General features: G+C 38.9%; 2 protein-coding genes across 2 annotated transcripts; one reads left to right on the forward strand and one right to left on the reverse strand.

Annotated features, from left to right (window-relative positions):
* The first annotated feature begins 6,344 nt into the window (after positions 1 to 6,344).
* LOC117316332 lies at positions 6,345 to 7,580 on the forward strand. The gene has a single exon (XM_033870873.1). The coding sequence runs from the start codon at positions 6,345 to 6,347 to the stop codon at positions 7,578 to 7,580; it is 1,236 nt and encodes a 411-aa protein (XP_033726764.1).
* Positions 7,581 to 11,305: 3,725 nt separating this feature from the next.
* LOC117316073 (monocarboxylate transporter 14-like) lies at positions 11,306 to 17,923 on the reverse strand. Its single transcript, XM_033870559.1, has 5 exons — positions 17,549 to 17,923; positions 17,170 to 17,387; positions 14,098 to 14,241; positions 13,074 to 13,961; positions 11,306 to 12,411 (listed from the first exon to the last, which is right to left on the reverse strand). Exons 1-5 carry the CDS (start codon positions 17,728 to 17,730, stop codon positions 12,191 to 12,193), a joined length of 1,653 nt encoding a protein of 550 aa, XP_033726450.1. The 5' UTR covers positions 17,731 to 17,923; the 3' UTR covers positions 11,306 to 12,190.
* Between the last annotated feature and the right edge of the window lie 5,695 nt (positions 17,924 to 23,618).

A 23,618-nucleotide genomic window follows, 5' to 3' on the forward strand; every position in this document is an offset into this window, starting at 1 on the left:
TTAATGTAAAAAGTATCTTACTGGTCGTTAGTAATGATATAGAACTAAACCCTGGTCCTCTACATAACCTAGAAATATCGCACCTTAATATAAGATCATTAAAAAATAAAACATATTGTGGAAGCTGAATTAAATGCAAGCGACATTATTTGTCTAACCGAAACACACCTAACTCCAGAGACACCTGATTCTGAACTGATAATACCATGTTACTCTGAAAATATTCATAGACTTGATAGGAAAACTGGGCCAGGCGGCGGTGTCGTAATTTATCATAAAGAAATTATTTTTACTAAAAGAAGACAAGATCTGGAACATAATGAAGTTGCAATGATATGGATGGAAGTTCAAATTGAGTCCCATAAATTTCTTTTAGCATGTTTATATAGACCGGAATCGCCAATTAGATACTGGGACACGTTAGATTTGATTATTGAAAGAGCCATTGACACTAATTTGGATGTAGTGATTACTGGCGATATTAATGTAAACATGTTTAATCTTCAGCCTCTCTCTCATCTTGGTAGACTTATGACAAAATATAATCTTTCAAATCATATCAATGACCCTACTCGCATTACTCCGACCTCTGCAACTTCAATTGATATTGTCTTCTCGAATAATAGAAACCTAATTAAAAATGCCTCTGTGCTTCCTCCTATATGTAGTGACCATTCCCTAATCCAGTTCAGTATTTCCTACTCAGTGTTTAAAAGACAAACCTATCGCAAAACAAATCTTTAATTATCTAGTTGCAGATTATGATAAGATGAACAGGTGTATAGCAGAAAAAGATTGGACTAACCTTAACAATACTCATGACTCAAATGATTATAGCAGTATCTTATGTGACACCATAAATAATTTGATAAATGAATGTATACCAAGTAGATACGTTACAATTAGATCAAATGATAAGAAATGGTGACTAATGATATGAGACTACATATATAACGCAAAGGAATAGAGCACATAGGAAAGCAAAAACAAGTAATTCAATTATACATTGGGAGAATTATAGAAACAAAAGAAATGAAACCATAAGTAAGATACGGGAAGCAAAGAAAACATATATTGAAAACTTACAAAAATCACTGAATGACAAAACTATACCTCCCAATAAATGGTGGAAAATTGCACGGAATGTTCAAAATATAAATAACAAATCCACCTCTATCCCCCACTTGCACACAATAACAATCTTACCCAACATCCATTTGACAAAGCTGAGTGTCTTAATAAATATTTTGTTTCTATACCAACTACCTCACCTGACACTGAACAAGTACCTGAAGTTTCCAATAATCTCTGGCATTCCATAAACAATATCATAATAACTCAGTAGGATGAAAAAGATCAGTTATTCCTTTTGAATGGAAACAAACCATCAGGACCTGATGATATGATCCCCAAAATAATTAAAAACCTTCACCCCTCTATACTCCTTCCTCTCACTCTTTTATTTAATAAAACACTTGAAACAGGTTCAAATCAACTTAACTGGAAAATGGCTAATATCAATGCCATATATAAAGGGAAAAAGCTTAAGCAATGAAGTGTCAAATTACAGACCCATCTCGGTTACATCATGTTTTAGTAAAATGTTAGAAAAAATTATATTCAAATACCTATACAATTACCTGACTACTTATAGAATTATTACTAAACATCAATCTGGATTTACACCAAAAGATTCTACTGTTAATCAATTATTGTCTATCTACCATACCATTGTTAACTGCCTGGATCAAAATAAAGAAATCAGATTCATTTTCTGTGACATAAGTAAGGCTTTTGACAGGGTTTGGCATGATGGTCTACTTTATAAATTAGAATCATATGGTATTAAAGGGAATCTCTTAAACTGGTTCCATTTTTTTTATCTGACAGAAAGCAGAGAGTATTAACTGAAGGTCATGCATCTACATTTGATCCTGTCCTGGCAGGAGTTCCTCAAGGTTCAGTCCTCGGACCATTAATGTTTTTAATTTATATTAATGATATTGTTGATTGTGTTACTAACAAAATTTAGCTATTTGCCGATGACACTTCTCTTTATGGTATTAGTGATAACAACCCCATGGAAGTAGCTCAAAACTTATCTGATGATTTAAATAACATTAAAAACTGGGCATCTAAATGGGATATTAAATTTAATCCTGCTAAAACACAATCAGTAATTTTCTCTAGAAAAAATGATAAAAACCATCCTATTATAAATTTCTATGATGAATCAATTACTGAAAATAAAGCACATACACATCTAGGTCTAACTCTGAATGATGATGCCAAATGGAACCAGCATATATCTAATGTTTATGATAAAGCATTTAAAGGATTAACATATTAAGGCTACTGAAAAATAAAATAGATAGGAAATCTTTAAATACTATTTATACTGCCTATATAAGACCAATCATTGAGTATGCAGATGTTGTTTGGGATAACTGTTCAAAAGCCCCAAAAAACTCTATTAGAATCAATCCAACTGGATGCAGCACGATTAATTACAGGCCTGCGAAAATGTACTTCACATGATAAACTTTATAATGAACTAGGATGGGAAACATTGAGTAATAGAAGAAATAAACATAAACTTATTTTAATGTACAAGATAATGAATAACGAAACCCCAGATTATTTAAGAGAATTTATAGAACCATATATTCATGATGAAACTCTTGATCGTTATGCTCTTCGTACAAACAGATTACTTGACCCCTGCAATGACAACCAGAATAAAGATATACTTGTATGTAACAGGGTGTACTCATTGCACTAAGTCACACTTGTTTGTGCTGTTTTGGATGTACCCGTGTCACCAGTGTCACCACGGGTATATCGTGTGTCGTGAGCGAGTTGCACGTGATTCCAGCTGCACACATCACCACTCTGTCTACCCTGTATGTCCCAGGCACTTAGCACTTAGCTGCGAAGCAGGACGGAGCTCCTGCATAGATATATGTTCACAGTATTGCCTTCCTCTCCGGTCGCTGGTTCATATATAGATAATAAAAACATAGTAACCATAAACTCGTGTCAGAGTTGTATCACCGAACTAGCGAGAGTTACAAATGGCGCCCAACGCGGGGCAGAGGTGAACCAGTGGCCCATTGACTACGACGGAAGTCGACAATGCAGGCAAGGGGGATAACGCCGGATTACGTCCGACGGCTATAATGGCCGCATATGTGCAGAACAGTTATTTGTAAATGTATAGAGTCGGAGCTTGCGAAGCCCTGGATGATGTCCGCCACATGACAGTGTGTTGGATGAAGTACGGAGGATGGTGGTGAAGAGTGTTGTTACTTCGGCGAGGTCAAGGTGGACCAGAGGACGATAATTTGTGTGTATCTAGACATTATATATGGAAGCTGACGGGGTTGACTGAACATTGCAAGTTATCTAACGTTATACCTCATGTTATTCATATATTATATACCATATTCACTATTGATCGTATTTGTCATTCTTTTCAGCGCTGTTGTAATTTATAATTTTGTGATTATATGGCATTCATTTACACACTGTACATTGTTAAAATATCTTTGATATTAGCTACTGACATGTACGTAAATATAACGTGTTATACATATAAATATTATATTGTATATTGTGTATAGATATTATCTATCGTATTGGCATATATTAATTTGTATACGGATAGGATACTTGATGTTTGGGTTTACCAGGGACCTGTGAGGGAAGCCTGTGAAGCAGTTTATCAAATTGACATCTGTTCTCATTCATCATTTTGTATCCTGTGCACACTCCCAGCCCAGTCACTAGAGAGAAAGAGCTATTGTATACATGATGTGTTACAGTGTATTTTGTCTATTGAAGTTCATGTTTTATGTCTGTCCACTCCTTTTTGATTGAATGCACGAGTACACCAAACTTTTGATATAAACCATAATAATTTTGTAACTATTGTAAACTCTTATATATATCTGCTATGAAACTAGTTGTATTGTTTATATTTTGGTCATTCATGATAAATGAGTCTAAGTAAACTTAGGAAATTTCTTGAGAAGCCTTTGAATGCACCATATTCTCTTAAATTTACCCCAGTGTTGTTAACAAGTAGCAAGGGTTTTTCACTAAGGAACCATTTAGATATAATTGAGTGTCTGGAATACAAATTTGATTTCTATTGTAGGGCGGGTGCTAAATTTGACCAAAGTTATAGCTGGCTCACTAAAAATTTGTCAGGAATTATTGATAAACATTGCAACATTCGCCCGTTGTCAGTATAATGTGACCGGGTGAAGTGTGGTGCTGGGTGTCTTCGGCAGTATGCTTCAGTGAGGTAGCACTATAAATCGGCAAACGTTCCGGCCTATCACAAGGAGACTTAACACGAACATACCGCAGCCTCCCAAAACACACATACGCACTCATCACACACATGCATGTCGCACGCACGGGAGGCCGTCCTTAAATGACCTTAGCTGTTAATAGGACGTTAAACAAAATAAACCAAACCAAACATTGCAACATTACATTGTATATTTGGTTAGGTACGTGTGATATTACTACTAAGAGAGGCCCATTCATCCCCTTGAGTCACAGTACTGATAAGGAATGTTCTGATTATTGCAAATTCCATATTGATAGATTAGTAAAATTTATATCTACATTTAGTAAGGTAAAACTTGTATTTCTGGAGATTCCGCCATATTCAATTAGGGTGTGGAATGCCTACAAAGGCCACGCAAACCCAGATTCCTATAACCAAGGACATAAATTGTAGGTTAGGTGTTCATTCTTTGAATTTCAGGTGCGATTTGCTTCAGTATAAACGAGCAGGTCGTAAACCAGTCATTAATTACTCGTTGTATAAAGATGGTATACATCCCAGTCCTGTCTTAGCCAGGTTTTGGATGAAACGTTTAGTGGATAAGGCATTTGTTGATTGCTGCTAGTTGTGTATTTATGTAGTTTTCATTTATTATACACTGCTAGGTAGGGAGCTCCCCAACCACAGTAATTAAATGGAACTTTTGTAGATTGAGTATATATGTTGAATTTCAAGTGCAGTTTTACTTGACTTTCATAGTCCTGTTGTACTTTGCAGGATTTCATATTTATTTACTTTGTATATTGTATATTACTACTTTGTATTCCAATGGCGGAGTAGTAGGAGCACCTTCCAAAAATCCTGACAATGTCAAGGAGGAGGAAGGGGAAGAACATGTAGAATCCGAGGTCACATTGACCGAGAAACAGTTGTTAGAGGCTCTAGCAAAACTTGGGAAGTACAGGATAACTCCTGTTACTGATGGGGGACCACCTCCTTTCCCTAATGCTGCTAGCACGCCTATGCATACATTTAGTTTTGTTGGTACAAGCCAAACACATCCACCAGACCACTCTGGCCATGGTACAAGTATGTATGGCGGTAATACTCAATATATCCCTAAGGTACCCCAGTTTTCAGGGGAGGAGCCACCTTTAAAAGGAGATGTTTCCTATGCGGAGTGGAGGTATGAGATCAGGTGCCTCAATAGAGACTCGGATATCACCTCCAGCACCCTTGTGCAGGCCATTAGGAGGTCACTTCGTGGTATTGCAAGGAGGACTCTTTTAACTGTAGGTGATAAAGCCTCTCCTGTGGAAATCTTGGGGATCTTAGATTCTTTGTTTGGGGATATTTCCACACTTGGAATGCTGATGCAGGAGTTTTTTTTAACTCGTCAGAAATCCATTGAAGCTGCCACTGCATTCGGTTGCCGGTTAGAGGCTTTGCTGCAGACTGCTATAGAGAGTGGTTATCTACATAAGTCGGCTAAAAATGACCTAATGCGTCATAAGTTTTGGACTTCCCTGAGATCTGACAAACTCAAGAGTCAGACTCGTCATAAGTATGACACGATAACTAGCTTTAATGAGCTTTTAAGGGAAATTCGAAGAGTGGAGAAGGAATTAAATATCTCCTCTACTGCAGGTGCAAGCCAGCCAAAAAAGGGACACCAGCATTCCATTAGTGTTGAATCTGACCCACAAATTGCTTCTGTTACTGAGATGGAAGATAAGTTTGTTAAAAAGCTAGAAAGTCTAGAGCAGAAGAACTCTCAACTTGAAAGTAAGTTAGACAAAATTTTGAACAAACTTGGTTCACAGTCCACAAGTGATAAAGCAGATGCAGGTCAAAGGTCAGGTCAGAACAAAGGTCGTGGCCGTGGAGGTTACAACAAGTCTAGAGGCCGTGGTAAGTGGAACAATAAAGGGAAAGCCAAAAATGAAGATCACCCAAACTAGTTACAGTCTCTGCTAACGGCCAATCAGGGACTGAACATAAGTCAAAAGGCCAAGGTCAAGATATTTTAGATAGATTATTGGGTATGTCGAATGAAAGTCCTGTTTTTGTCGAAAGTCAAAAGGTCAAAGCACTAATAGATAGTGGTTCGATGGTTTCTACTCTATCAGAAAAGTCTTATACAGGTCTTCAATGTAAACCTCTACTCCAGAGCTTAGACACTCTAGGATTGGATGTTACAGTAGCTAATGGTTCAACTTTGAATTATTTAGGCTATATAGAGTGTGAGGTTGAGATTCCGGCTATGGCAGAACAAGCTTTCCAGGTACTGATGCTGGTTGTACCCAACACAGAATATAACAGTACTTGTCCTGTTATCCTGGGCACCAATGTCATTCGCCTAGTTAAGAGGGCAACATTGGAGGATTCAGTAGTACCTAAAGAGTGGCAGGCTGCAATGGATAGTATCTCCTGTTCATTCGCAGTGAGAATGTTGAGTAAGAAACCTGTCACTATTGCTCCCTATACAACTGCTGTCATAAATGGAATAGTCCGGGGTGTAGACCCGGAAATAACTGACCTAGTCACAGAGAATCAGGAGAACTCTACGTTTCGTTATATTGTTTGCCCTCGGGTGCTGAAAATTAAGCAAAATAAAGCTAATCACAAAATACCAGTGAAGTTTTGTAATATCTCAGCAAAGCCTGTGGTTTTAAACCCAAGATCGATATCATGTACTGTTAACCAGGTACAGGTAGTAGACAATTTGGCTTCTGATCTCCCGACATCACAGGAGGGGAAGTTATCTCTACCTGAAGAACTTGGTGTGCATATTGATAAAACTAATCTCACCGAGGAACAGTTATTAAGGGTTCGCCAGGTCTTAGGTAATTGGGAACATGCATTCTCCAAAAGTCAGTTCGATTTAGGTAAAACTAATCTTATTAAACATAAGATCGAACTGTTGGACGAACGGCCCTTCAAACAGCCATATCGTAAGATACCACCTGCCATGTATGAGGAGGTTCGTCAACATATAAAGGAGATGCAGGAGGCTGGTGTGATTAGAGAATCTAATAGTCCATTTTCCTCTAATGTTGTACTTGTACGAAAGAAGGATGGAAGTCTTAGATTCTGCATCGACTACCGGATGCTAAATTCACGTACCAGAAAGGATGCATATATGCTCCCTCGCTTTGATGATACCGTGGATACCATAAATGGTTCCCGTTATTTTTCTAAGCTAGACCTGCGTTCAGGTTATTGGCAGGTGGAGGTCGAGGAATCGGATATCGAAAAAAACTGCGTTCTCAGTTGGTAACCTGGGATTCTGGGAAACCAATAGAATGGGGTTTTGGTCTCACCTGTGCTCCAGCTACTTTCTAACGTTTGATGGAAAAGTGCATGGGTGATATGCATCTGAAGGAATGCCTCATCTTCTTAGATGACATCCTAATATTTTCCCGTACCTTTGACGAACATCTGGACAGACTAGAGTCAGTATTCGCCAGACTCGTCCAACACGGCTTGAAACTCAAACCATCAAAATGCGAATTCTTCAAAACTGAAGTGACATATCTCGGTCATGTCGTATCTGAAAATGGCATAGCTACAGATCCAGAGAAGGTATCTGCGGTCAAGACTTGGCCAGCACCTACAAATCTGAAGGAGCTGCGCCAGTTCTTGGGGTTTAGCCGGTACTATCGACGGTTTGTGAAAGACTATGCCAAGATAGTACAACCCCTGAATAAGCTTCTACAGGGTCATGACTTAACCAAGAAGGCTAACAAGTCAAAAAAGGTTGTCAAGTCAAACAAGGCTTCAAAGTCCAAGAAGTCAAAGCGTACACAGAAAGCTGAGTGGACCTGGGGTGATACTCAGCAGGTGGCGTTTGATACTGTAAAGGAGAAGCTTATCAGTCCTCCTGTACTTGCTTATGCTGACTTTACCAAACCTTTTATTTTGCATACTGATGCTAGTGGTACCGGCTTAGGCGGTGTATTGTATCAGAAGCATGAAGGTAAGGAGAGGGTCATTGCGTACGCAAGCAGACGACAAAGACCAAGTGAGCGCAATTATCCAGCTCATAAGCTTGAGTTCCTGGCACTAAAGTGGGCTGTTACTGATAAATTTCATGATTACCTCTATGGAAATACATTTGAAGTTGTAATAGATAATAACCCTCTGACTTATGTGCTGGGTAAAGCTAAACTGGATGCCACTAGCCATAGGTGGGTAGCCGCTTTGGCTAACTACAACTTTACTTTGACATACCGAGCTGGGAAAAATAATGCTGATGCAGACGGCCTCTCTCGCATATCATTCTGTAACTCTGATGTTGTTAAGGCTGTATGCCAGTCCTCAACTGTTCTAGCTCCACTGATTGAGTGTTGCTGACCATACTAAGCTGTCCTCTCACCTGGCCAGTGAGAGTATTACATGTAAAGATGGTCTTAGCACAATTGATTGGGGGAAACAGCAGCAGGAGGATAAGGATATTGCAAGGGTTATAGACCTTAAGAGGGCCGGTTTTCATCCCAGGGGGAATAACCGGAAGGATGAGTCCCCATATGTTCAGAAAATTATGAGAACTTGGAAAAGGTTTCATCTACACGAGGGCGTGCTATACAGAACCACCTCTCTAGACGGTCATGAGGTAAAACAGCTAGTGCTACCAAGACAATACCACTCCCTAGCGCTGAAAGGGGTCCATGATGATGTTGGTCATCAGGGAAGGGAGAAAACTCTTTGGTTAGCTAGACAGAGGTTTTACTGGCCAGGTCTAGAAAAAGATGTAGATGACACTGAGTTGAGAACTGTGGACGGTGCATAAGACGCAAAACTCCAGTAGGCCCGCGGGTTGAGCTGGTACCAATCCATACCACGAGATCGATGGAGTTAGTCTGCATGGACTTTCTCACATTGGAGCCCTCGAAGGGTGGTATTGAAAATATTCTGGTGATAACTGATCATTTTACCAAGTACGCTCAGACTGTGCCCTGTCGGAACCAGACAGCACACACAACTGCCAATGCACTTTATGAACATTTCATAGCCTTCTACAGTTTTCCTGAACGTCTCCATAGTGATCAGGGTCGCAACTTTGAGAGCAAAGTTATAAGAGAACTCTGTAAGATCGCAGGAGTTCAGAAAACCAGAACTACCCCCTACCATACCATGTGAAACGGGTCAGCCAAACGGTTTAACCGTACACTTCTTGGTATGCTGGCTACCCTTTAGGAGCACCAGAAAGTGGACTGGAAGTCTTATGTAGCGCCATTAGTCCAAGCCTATAATGCTTCACGGAGCGATGCCACCGGTTTCTCACCACATTTTTTAATGTTCGGTTGGCATCCTCGCCTGTCTGTGGATGTTTTCCTTGGAACAGACCCTTGTGAACAAGGGGCGACAGACCATGCCTCGTACGTCAGTAAGCTTAGAGATAGGATGAAATATGCCTACAAGGTTGCTGGTACTGAGGCCGCCAAGGTGTCTGCACGCAATAAAAGTCGTTATGACAGGTCGATTCGGGAGTCAAAACTCGAAATAGGAGATCGTGCCCTTGTAAGGAAGGTCGGTCTAAAGGGAAAGAACAAATTGGCAGATAGATGGGAACAGGAACCCTACAAGGTTATCAATTGGTCTAGTAGTGATATTCCTGTATACGAGGTACAACTTGAGACCGGAAAGGGACGTAAACGGACCCTACACCGGAATAAGTTGCCTAACCCAATCGACATGTCCTCTGGATCGGAGAGTTCTGAAGTATCAGAATCCGATGGGGAACCTGTACAGCGACAAAGTTCCAGGAAACGTCCAGAGAGAAAACCCCATACCCTGACCGGTACTGCCCCGAAACATGTATCCATTGAGGTCACAGATCACGATGAGGGTGTCAGTGTAGTGGAACTTGGAGACACCAATGTGAGAACTTGGTGATATTACCAGTGATCCAACAGTCTCAGATATCGGTGATCTTGAGGGAAGTTCCCTCATAGCACCAACACACAGCCCACCAGTGGTTCGACAGTCCACTAGAACACGTAAACCACCGGACAGGTACGGTCATTGGGTACTCTCTCAACAGGCTGAGCTGATGAGATCTGGTGATCATGAAACATTCGTGTAGAATTCTAAATTGTGATAATTTTATCTTGGTGTCATCTTTAACTTGTTTTATAAAATATGTCTCCTATTCGCCTGTGAGTCGGTAGGGGGTTCCCCAACCACTCAATATCAGGTGTTGGAGGTAAATCTAGTTTGTATTTTATCACTAAGTTGTTTTATAGATGTTACATATATTGTTCTTACCAGAACAACTCTCTACAGGTACATATAGACTCAATGAGATTGGCCTTGTGAATTTGTGATAACCTTTCCGGGTGAACTTAAACCGTCTCGCCCAAATATGTAGTAAATCTCCTTGTCTTTTGTAAAAAGGTATAAGTTATCATATGGTTGATATAAGTGCCTTATAGCCTTGGGTACTGAGTCTGTGCGCCTAAACTTCGTTGTTACTAGTACAATGTTGTGACACACTATCTATAGGTATATCTCATTAACTTGGAATGTGTATTCCTATAGTCAGTGTGGCTTTAACCCTTGATGTAGATAACCAGTATAGTATGACAACACTGGGTACATCCTGGGAATGTCAGGTGTCATTCAAGGAAAGGGGGGAATATGTAACAGGGTGTACTCATTGGACTGAGTCACACTTGTTTGTGCTGTTTTGGATGTACCCGTGTCACCACGGGTATATCGTGTGTCGTGAGCGAGTTGCACGTGATTCCACCTGCACACATAGCCACCCTGTCTACCCTGTATGTCCCAGGCACTTAGCACTTAGCAATGATCACAGTATTGCCTTCCTCTCCGGTCGCTGGTTCATATATAGATAATAAAAACATAGTAACCATAAACTCGTGTCAGAGTTGTATCACCGAGCTAGCGAGAGTTACATGTGCATGTATCAAACTTTATAGTACAGTCAAAGAGACTCTAAATTTTTATTTTTTTTTATTCTTATCTATTTTTACATGAAATTCACATATACGTTGAACCATTTATTCTTCAGTATGAAACATAATAGCTTAACCCTAAGATGACCACCATGATACGACAGGCTATGGGCAGCCGTACTAAATCTTATTTACATCAATTCACTTACAATTATGTTATGTATGTATTATTATATTTATATATTAAATAGAGGCAACTCCTATTAGTAAAGTTCTCATAAATATTTATTTATAAGATCAAGTTGGTGTAACCCACCCTAAAAATATGTATCTATTTGGTAAAATTGGGTCTTGATCCCTAACAGTGGATGGCTATTGTGTTACACAAATGGACTTTAAAACCTGTATCTGTTGGGGAAATAAATTCAATTTGACCAAATAGATGCACTCAGCAATCAAAAAATAACATCCAAAATCATTTTAGAGTGTCACCTCATTTTTGTATAATAAACCTTTTTCTTCACATTGAGGAGTTGCCTCCCCTTTTGTTGCACCATTGTTAATCTTAATTCATGTGTGTATATATGTTTATGTCTGTTTGCCACCTATTATATAAGGAGAGGACTAATATAGGCAATGCCAGCTGTCTAATCCTATTGGCAAAATTACATCTTATGTCAATAAAATATGTTGAAATTGAAATTGAATACGCAGTATTTATAAATAGATAACAATGTAACATACGATTTAGATGTCGGGTATTTTGGACTGTAAACTTTCTACTGAAACACAATGTTATAATATAGTTTCTGTACGTTTCTTTGAGAAGACTATTTTGGAGTTTCTAAACTACGGTATTATGAATATATATCCTTGTATATAAAATCATCTGCATGTATACTATACATTATACGTCACTTTAATCAATGTTTTTGTATTTACTACATAGTAATTATAACATACAATAATATTAGAATATGAACTCAACTTTTCCTTTCCAAGGGAGAAAACTCGACCGTCGTCTAGTTCCTCTCCTACCACTTTCCAAATATTTTTGGAGGTTTTCAGAGCTGTCTCTACCACATTTTCTTGTTACAGCTGCCGCTAAGTAAAAACCCATGGCCACGACAAGTGCCACCGACACAACGTAATAAGATATATTGTAGGATCCCGTAATGTCCCTGATATATCCTGAAACGCAAAAGGTTATGCAAGTTTTAAAAAAGTATCTTAGTTAGGTCACAACAAATCCATTTGTTTTTCTTCGTGAAATTTGAAAACTAAAATAGTGCCAGGAGCAAATAATGTTAAAATAAAAATTTTCATGAAGATATTTTCAAGTGTTCTTTACTTATATTTATTTACTTAATATGCAAATATATACTTATTAATAAGTTTGGGATTAACCGTACCATAACAATCATTTAATATAATCTACTGATTTACACACTTGGTTTGGTTTTATTGGTTTAACGTCCTATTAAATTCTAAGGTCAACTATTTCAGACATAAATAACTACAAAAGAACTATTAAATAATAACAATATCATAGTAAACTCAAATGAAATACACCTCAATTTCTTTACAATAAAATCCAAGGCTTACTATGAGAGCAATGGGTGTTGCGTTATGGTTGGTCTCAATCGCCGTGTTAAACATCAGCACATTTGCACTTTAAACCACTTCGCTTTTGGTCTGGTGGTTCGCTCGTCAGTATAATATGACAGGGTTTATGCGTTTTGCTTGGCGTCGTCGGAAGTGTTCTTAAGTGATGTAGCGCTATGCAGCCGGCATCATACCTACCATATTACACCATACAATGGTAAATTTGGAGAAACAGTTAAAATATTTACCTGCTATTGGTCCTGCACATGTATTGCTAATACCAACGGTGGTTACGGAGACACCAAGTCCAGTGGAGTAATTTTTCGTTCCAACAAGTTTCATAGTCGTAACGGATAACGTTGTCACTGTCCCGCCAAGCATCGTCCCCAACATTCCCAACAAAAGTAAGTGTTGTTCGTACGTAGTCGCTCTTGGAAGCAATGCACTGGCAATGGCACCAATGCTCATAAAGAAAATGGGTATTGTTAGGACGCTCATGTGGGGGATCTTCTCACAGAATCCAGGCACCAGTCTGAAAACGGTACTGACCAGACTCATGAAGAAGTATAGAAATACCGATGTGGGTAAATCGAAACCCTTAGATTGCAGAACAGTAATGAGGAATATCAAGATAGAGTTAACTGAAGGAATTGCAATCAGCATAGCTGTGGTAAACAAAATGTAAACTTTGTTGTTTGCTAGTGCTTTCAGTTTAAAGAGAAGTCCATCGTCTGAAGTGGAATGAAGAGAACTAGCGGTTGATATAGTCGTCACAACCGACAGTCGACTATTGTTGTTACATTTATATTGAAAACAGGGAAAATATTTTCGAATGAAAGATGGCCTCTTGTTGTTACTACTTTCAGCTTCAGTTGCTTGAGGCGAGGATACGCCGACGTTGCGAGGTTTACATACCGCAAAACATGGGACCATATTTGCCATTAAGCCGGAGACAATTAACAAACATCCTCTCCAGCCGTACCTTCTTGTTAGAAAGTTGAGGATGTAAGGAAATATTGTTGATCCAAAACCAGACCCAAACGATATCAATGATAACGCTAACAGTTTTGACTTTCCGTCAAAGTATTCACCCACACTTGTCGATGCCGAAATATAGCAAGCCGATAGCCCAAGACCTATAAGCGAAACAAAAATATTCAATATTGTTATTAAAATGTAGTTGTCATTCAAATTTGTTTCAGTACCAATTCAAGTTTCATGAGATAAAGTCGCGGATAATTTTAACATATTTCATGAAAACAGTGTCGGTACCTGTGATGAATCCAAGCGTCATGATGAGGAAGAGAAGATTAGTCACAAAAAAGGCAAGCAGAAGTCCTAGGAAAGCTACAAATCCACCACAAACCCCGACCTTTCTTGCCCCGTATCTACTCACTGCAGTTCCCATTGGAAAACCTAAAATAATAATATATGATATTCACCAGGGGCCCTGCAGGTAGGGCGTAAGAATTGTACCTGCTGCCCCCATTGCATGATCGTAAGAGGCGACTAAATTTCGGATCTTATCGTTTCTCTTCTTCCTGAACAACTTTATTTTTCCTAATGTCTCCCTTGACAATGCCTCACTTTTGGCCTTTAGTTGAGCGTTCGCCGCTGTGAGGAAGGCTAAGGGTTCTGTCCCCTGGCCGAGACATACCAGAGTCTGTAACCAGAGGGATCTTGGCGCCCACCATTGAATGATATTTATAGGTTCCATGTCAGATTGATCTTTTCTCTACTTTTCCCTTCCTCTAAGTCTTACTAATCTGTGTAAATTCAGAAACAGCCCTCTAGTACTTTTCAAACAAGGGGAACCTATATATTAAATTTAAGATTTAGCAATAATGGCTGTCTGTCGGCCATGTTGTTTTTGGATTGGTCCCAAAATGCAACACCAGGGACCAATTTCAGAAAGATCCCTTCAGCAATTTCTGATAAATAGCTATAACAAACTTCAATTGTCAAAATCCAAGATGGCTGCCAGTCGGCCATGTTGTTTTCCTATTGGTCCCAAGATGCAATATGCAGAACAACAGACCAAGGGGAACTTACAAAAAAATTTGAGAAAGATCCCTTCAGTACTTTCTCAGAAATAGCAATAACAAAGTTCAATTGTCAAAATCCAAGATGGCTGCCTTTCGGCCATGTTGTTTACCGATTGGTCTCAATATGCTTAACTAAGCCCCAAGGGGAACCTATATATGAAATTTCAGAAAGATCCCTTCAGTACTTTCTGAGAAATAGCAATAACAAACTTCAATTGTCAAAATCCAAGATGGCTGCCTGTCGGCCATGTTGTTTTCCGATAGGTCTCAAAATGCGATATGCATATAACTAGGCACCAAGGGGAACCTACATATGAAATTTGAGAAAGATCCCTTCAGTACTTTCTGATAAATAGCGATAACAAACTTCAATTGCCAAAATCCAAGATGGCTCCCTGTCGGCCATGTTGTTTTTCGATTAGTCTAAAAATGCAATATGTATAACTAGGCACCAAGGGGAACCTACATATGGAATTTGAGAAAGATCCCTTCAGTACTTTCTGAGAAATAGCGATAACAAACTTCAATTGTTAAAATCCAAGATGGCTGCCTGTCGGCCATGTTGTTTTCAGATAGGTCTCAAAATGCAATATGCATAACTAGGCACCAAGGGAAACCTACATATGCAATTTGAGAAAGATCCCTTTAGCACTTTCTGAGAAATAGCGATAACAAGAATTGTTTACGGACTGACGGACGGACGGACGGACCACGGACGTAGGGCGATTTGAATAGCCCACTATCTGATGATGGTGGGCTAAAAATGGTAGTTTCTGCTCCTGCTTAGCGCTCCATCTATTTATGCCCAACAATGCCATATATAGATATAAGGTGGGGATCTCAATGGTTTTAAAAATGTAACCAAGAAACTAAGTCCCTAGGGCATAGTTTTACAACATGATTGTGTTTATCTCCTGATAGGGAGAGGGTCAGAATAGGGGCTGCTGTGGCCGAGTGGTTAAGGTGTACCGACACTTTATCACTAGCCCTCCACCTCTGGGTTGCGAGTTCGAAACCTACGTGGGGCAGTTGCCAGGTACTGATCGTAGGCCGGTGGTTTTTCTCCGGGTACTCCGGCTTTCCTCCACCTCCTAAACCTGGCACGTCCTTAAATGACCCTGGCTGTTAATAGGACGTTAAACAAAAACAAACCAAACAAACCAAAGGGTCAGAATCAATACTTATACAAACTCAGCCCCCCCCCCCCCCCCCCCCCCAACAAAATTGATATAGACTCTGGGATATTTAAGGGAAAGAGCCAGTGCGAGGCAGTGTCACAGTTTGGTTTGGTTTGGTTTATTTTGTTAAACGTTGGAGCCAAGGTCATTTAAGGACGGCCTCCCGTGCGTGCGACATGCATACGTGTGGTGAGTGCGGATGTGTGTTTTGGGAGGCTGCGGTATGTTCGTATTAAGTCTCCTTGTGATAGGCCGGAACTTTTGCCGATTTATCAGAGACATCTAGAAATATATCCCAAATTTAGCCTCAAAAGATCATGCAATGGGGAGGGGGCAATACAATTCAAACGTACTACCCGGAAGGCTAAACGGTAAAAAAATGTATTTTGATGTGAATTGCCAATAAGGTTCATTTCAAATTTATTCCCTGGTTTACACAGCTATTTTGTTTTGCCGATGTTTATTTTCCAGCTTTCCTTAGATTACCACAGGATTGGCTCCCAACACTTACGAGTTCTAGAAAAGAAAGCGGTATTATAGTTGTTTGATATTTATTTGATATCTATCTTTTAATTATGACATGTTTTCTAACGTCTGCCATTTCCGTCGTCTATGTCCAGCATCACAGTACCAAAGGACGTCACAATAGATTCACGTTCAATCTCGCCAAAGATAATACCCGGAGGAGCGAGATTTTATAAAAACGAGCTAACTTGAAAACTTTTTTGTCAATGTATACCAAACATTATAATCTAAGCATCATAACAGGAACAATGCCTAGAGGATAATTTACATTTGATCAATATCAATACTTGATACTGCATCGATATCTGGTGTAGAAAGATACACAATAAGCGGAAATAGAGTTTTTTCGCGCAAGAGGTGATCTGCTCCGTTACCATTGAACTAATAATAGTTTCAGAATATTGCATTTCGCAGTAAGTATTGTGGGTGCGACAATACATCACAAGAAAAAAGTTAATGCTAACATATCAAAGAAACTAATTCGTAATCGATTAAACGCGGCAAAATTTGGACAAAAATCAGTTATTCACTACAATTTGAAAGCTTCAAAATGCATACTGTTAATTTAACAAATAATGTATAACGTCTTACGTTACCTGCAATAAAGAACATTCCTGTCGCGACGGATTGAACTAATGATGTTTCCGCTTTACTTTTGCCGAATTCCTCCAAGAAAGCTACATTCAATACCGACATGTTAAAAGGAAATCCTGCGCAAATGAATAAATCCATGAAACCTGCAAACAAGACAAGCCACTTCCGATACGTCACCTCTGGATTTCCACCCTGGGTACTTGTCGACTGATAACTAAGACTGAAAAAAAAAGATACAAATCAACATCGATACTTGGCCGTTTTAAATTATTCACTTTAATTTATAGATAATGCTTGTTTTAGAAATGTAATTAGAAGGCGAAAAAAACTTTCTCAACTTCCGGACTATATGTACATATTCTAAAAACAAAGTACAAATACCTCTCTGGTATCGACGCTTCACTGATTTTGCGGTATATTCCAACGGGAAATATATTTGAATCGTTTACTTTCTTTGATAATCCTCCATATTCCTGTTCGGTGTTTTTATTTGGAACTGTGTCTTCTTTTATAGCTGAATCCTCCATATCTGTGTTTGAAGTTGGTGTTAGGGAGTTTTCCATCTCAAAGTATGTCGTACATTTATAAGTAAACTTGAAATATCGTTGATCTGTGATGATTTTATCTTAACATTGAAAATTTAAAGTTTGTTTACAGACGAACAGTATAATAGACAATAGTATTATTGACTACTGACTTTTAGACATATAACTTCAAAAAGAACCTTTACATCTATCGGACAATCGAGTATCAACTAGAAAGCTCCAAGGATACCTGACCATTTAGTTTCGGTAGCTTGTCCGTTTATTGATCTTTAATAATGTTCATGACCTTTAATATGTTTATGTTTAGGAGCGCATGTTTCGAGCTGCCTGTCAACATCTTAATATTGTAATACACGCCTTCTCGCCTCAGGCGTTCCTTTCGTGTAAATGCGAACGTATCTTTATATAACATTAAATACACATTTCATTGTAACTAATGATAGAGAAATGGCTAGCAGATGGCAATTTTCAATTTTGACAGGGTAAAGTTTCTCAGAAAGATAAGCCCGGTTTTGTATTGTATAACGACAGATCAACAATTATTGTAATTTAAGGACGGATGCCATGCATGTGTGTAATGTATGCGTGCGTGTTTTGGAGGCAGCGGTATCTTTCGTGTTTTTCCCTTGTGGTAGCGCGAAACTGAAGCATACTGCCGGAGACATTCCGCAGGTCACCTATCCGGCCACATGGTATTAAATGACAACTGGCAAACAAGTCGTAAAACTCACCAAAAGGGTTATCGTTACGTAAAAGTAGTAAGTACCATTTTTAGACTGTGGCATGCTTTTGCCAGGGGACCGAGGCTTCTTTCGCAAGGGCGGATGTTCAACGAAAAGCCACACATGAACCATTGTCAACAATGTCATTTTGAAGAAGAAAGTATAGATAACAATAAGGTCCTAAATTTAGTCGCCTCTTAAGATCGTACAATGGGGCAGCAAGTACCACTACGTACCGGGCACCCACAGGAAGAGGCCGTCCGTAAATACAAACAAAAACTCTGAACCTTTACCCCTCGGAGTCAAAAAATGTTATTTTGAATACCATACTATATGCAGTTGACCTCAAAGTATCTTCATGCGAACAATATTCTTACACCAAGGGGGCCAAAGATGACCAAAATTCACACCCCTCATTTATTACAACTTAATTGAATAATGCAACTCATGGTGCTTGTTTCAATTACAATTTGAATTGAAAATTAACCAAGCATAACCCGATGGTAATTTGTAACATTAATTCAGCTAGATATGCAGACAACTTGTATATAAACTGTACATGTACATGTATTCGAAATATTAAGAAAATACCTCTGTAATATCGACGGTGCCTCACTGATTTTGAGTTTTATTGCAACATTTGATAATTGTATCCGAACAGTTACTGTAAGTACTAAATTTTGGCTCCTAATCCGAAAACTACTTTCCCAGTTAATATTTCGTAATGTATATTGATGCATTGAATTTCACCGAAACTGATTGACAATTGTATACCATTCAGAAGGGTCGAAATTTTATATTTGACCATTTGAACCCGGTAGCATGCGTTTGTCGATCTTGCATGATGATGTTCGTGACCTTTAATATGATCGTATTCTAATGTATCCTTTACTATCGCGTCTATACATATCTTAATATTGTAATACACGGCTCGGGTTAGGTTATGCATTGCTTTATATGTAAATGTAAAATTCTACAAACTACGACAAACTACGGTAAATAAAGTAGGATAGCTTGATGAAAACAATATCGTGGAATTCGTTTAATTCACTGAACATAAAGAGTAAGAAAGGGTGATATACATCATAACTTCATGATTGAATGATTTATGATGGTAAGTACGCATGTAATATAGTTGTCCAGAACATAACTTTCAAACCATGCATAATTTCATCAAACTTCATACACATCCCTACCACATCGAGGCGGAGTGCCGTGTGCAGGAACAGTAACTCATGCTTCTGTTTTCACAGACTTATTTACCTTGTCCGGAGCATAACTTTCAAACCATGCATGATAAATTCATCGAACTCCATACACATCAAGACAATATTGAGGCGGAGTGCAGTTTGCAAGAACCGTAACTCTTGCTTCCGTTTTCACTTAGTAATTCCTCTTTGTGAAAAAAATTTCTTCCATCAAGTATTGCTACAGAGGATATCAAAACGCAGCATTACAGAACCGTTACGTTGTCTTCGGTTTTTACATTTCGGTTTTCGGTTGATACAAGTATACAAAGTTGGGTTAGTAAGCTATTGTAGATTATTTTAAACAACCACTGAAATGCAAAATTTTCATTTTTATATCAGTTTTTGACATTACTTGAAAAACTTCTCTGCACAATATGACATATGCAGCATGGATTCATTATAAATTGGCTCCGTGATGATTTTTTTTTAAGTGAATGATATTGAGGGTCTTGTATATTAGCGCTGATGCAATGTCATAACTGCAGGTACTTCTTAGCGCTCAGTATATTAGGACTGAAACGATTGGTTCGTCCGTGTCAGCTTAATGTGACCAGGTGGGATTTCTTGCAAGGTGTCTTCGATGGTATGCTTCATTGAGGTAGCGCTATAAAATGGCAAAAGTTCCGTGTTGTCACAAAGAGACAAAACAACATCCCAAAGCACGCACACATTGACCGCATGCATGGATCTTTTGCGCATTGGAGCCCGTCCTTAAATGACTTAAAGGTGATAAAAACCCTACATCCATAAACATTCAAAAACGTATGCCAAAATATTAATTATTATTCAGAAAAAAAACATTTTGCATTCATTTGAAAACAGACACATTTTCGCGAGTTGGCGAAATCCCCGAGTCTTTGCGTAGTTACTTCCCTTCGTCTGTGACGTCATACTGGACAATTCCCGCTAGCTGTCAGATGCGTGCAGACGTCAACAAAAATGGTTCAGTGTGCTGCGTTGAACTGCACAAATAACACTAACGATGGGAAGAAAATAAGTATGTTTTTGTTCCCCAAGGACCAGAAACTTAGGAAAGCATGGACCATCAAACTCAAAAGGGACAAATTTTCGCCATCGCCACATACGAGAATATACCAACATCATTTGAACCGGAGTGTTTTGAGAGAGATCTGCGGTTAATGGCGTCGATCGGTTTCATCCCAAAACTGCTACGATTGAAGCCCGAAGCTATACCGACAATGTTTGATTATGCATCTCCTCACTCCTCTAGATCTACTCCATGTGAAGACAACTCATTCAATTCTGGAACACCCAGCAGAAAGAGAAGCAGGAATAATGTCGTCCAGAAAAGACGAAGACTGGAGGTAGGTTTCCTAAATTAAAATAATAAGATCACGTTCACGATACTATCGATTCCAGAATAAAGGTATACGTGTATTCTGTAAATCGTTTTAAAATAGCCCAAATATTTGTTTAAACATATATGATATGTTTATCATGTTATTTAACTAGATAAGTTGAATTTATAATGATTACACAATTTGAATTTTGGTACATCATCGATGACAACAGTGGTGCATGTACAGATCTAGACTTGAATGAAGATGTCCCATCTACTGTCTACAGATATGAGCAGTGCCACATAGATACACAGACTTTCCCAGACAGAGTTGACAAATGTGTTGGCCCTGATACACCAATGCAGCTTTTTTCAACTGGTTGTCAAACAACTTACAGCTTAGTTGTGAGCATTCATAGATTGCAAATAATTGTTACAGTTTTCAACATAATGCTCAGCAGATAAGAGAATAATCGGCAAAAGTTCCGGCCTATCACAAGGAGACTTAACACGAACATACCGCAGCTTCCCAAAATACACATACGCACTCACCACACGCATGCATGTCGCACGCACGGGGAGGCCGTCCTTAAATGCCCTTAGCTGTTAATAGGACGTTGAACAAAATAAACCAAACCAAACCAAAGATAAGAGAAAAATACTGCATTTTATGGTAAAAGCATAAAACTCACTTAGACAATAGTGTGAACAGGAACACATTACAATATTAATGCAAAAAATATATGGGGGGGGTCAGTATAATTTATATTGACACCCATATTTTCAATGTACATCATTTATAATACTAATATTTTTGTAAATTATATATGTATATGTCCCTCATGTCTCTTTGGTTGCATTGGGTAATTGTTATACAGGTGGGAAATATAAATTTATATTCATGATATGTTTGTTAATTTCTAGATCATGATGATTCCTGGCATAATATGATCATTTCTATTGTAGCTATACATAATTTAAGAGACCAGAAATGTATAATTTACATGAAGACAACAGGTTCTGAAATTATTTAGTTTGTTCACCATGTATAAGGGAATGTTTCAGTTGCAAGTAACACAAAAATGTATTTGTACATGTATAAAGTTATCTATTTTTTTTATCTTTTATATTTACAGCACAGAAGAAATGTTGGTCTCCAAGTTCAGGTGACAAAGAACCAAGTCAAATCATGTGGGGTCCAAGTTAAATGTGACCGTAAAAACTCTAGTACCCAGTGCCATAAATCCAGGGTCCATAATGCAAAGCATGATGGGAATGAAGAGGATTTTGAAAATATACATGTACCGCACGTGAGTTTCATGAGGCAAGTTGTGGTCCCCTACAATATCCCGATTGGGTTCCAAGTACAGAAGACTATCACGAGGATGATGAAGATGTAGTTAAAGTTACTCCTGCAGACAGTCCAACTGATAATAAGAACACTGACCCTGACAAAGCCAAGAAATACATTGTTTCGGAACAATGATTGTTCGAACTTTTGGATTTGTGCCCAACATGTTGTAGAAGAAATTTACATAACGAAAAACATACATAGGGACACGTGTAAATGTGTATAGCAGATGTGCATGTGGGTTTATCCGTCAGTGGTCAAGTCAGCCCTTCTCCCATTCCATGCCATGAGGAAACATCATCATGGCAAGTGCTGTCTTTTTCAGTGGAAGTAGTCCTGTAAAAAGTTTTAATTTGATGAGACATGCTGGAATATTACCACTGAGTCTGTCAACATACAACAGACTTCAGTCATCCTACATTGTGCCATCCACATTGTCCTGCTGGCAGTTCCATCAGTCTGTATATCTGTCAAGCATTCGAAAGAATGGTGACAAACTGAAACTTGCAGGAGATGCAAGATGTTCCTCCCCAGGCCATACAGCCAAGTATGGAAGTTATACGGTAATGGATGTCCAAACTTCAAAAGTGGTTGATATAAAACTTATCCAGGTAATATAACATGATCCTGATGATTAGTAATTATGTTTTCAGATTCAGTGTATGTTTCAAAATCTTTTGCAAGATCTATAGTTAACATATGTTTTGAATTACTGTCAATATAGAGACTATATAGGCAATGCCCTGCAGGTAGGGCGTGAGAATTGTACCTGCTGCCCCCATTGCATGATCGTAAGAGGCGACTAAATTTGGGATTTGTTTTCTCTTCTTTCGGAACAACTTTCATCTTCCTAATGTCTCCCTTGACAATGCCGCACTTTTTGTCTTCAGTTGAGCGTTCGCCCCTGTGAGGAAGGCTTTGGGTTCTGTCCCCTGGCCGAGAGATACCAGAGTCATTAAAAATGGTAGTTGCAACTCCTGCTTAGCGCTCAGCACATTAGGAGTGGGACGACTGTTGGTCCGTTGTCAGTATAATGTAACCGGGTGGGGTGTCCTGCTGGGTGTCTTCGGCAGTATACTTTAGTGAGGTAGCACTTTATATCGGCAAAATTTCCGGCCTATCACAAGGAGACTTAACACGAACATACCGCAGCCTCCCAAAACACGCATACGCACTCACCACACGCATGCATGTCGCTCGCACGGGAGGCCGTCCTTTAATGACCTTAGCTGTTAATAGGACGTTAAACAAATAAAACCAAACCAAACCAAATGGTAAGATCT

This window comes from Pecten maximus, chromosome 18 (genome assembly GCF_902652985.1).
Source record: "Pecten maximus chromosome 18, xPecMax1.1, whole genome shotgun sequence".
NCBI lineage: Eukaryota > Metazoa > Mollusca > Bivalvia > Pectinida > Pectinidae > Pecten > Pecten maximus.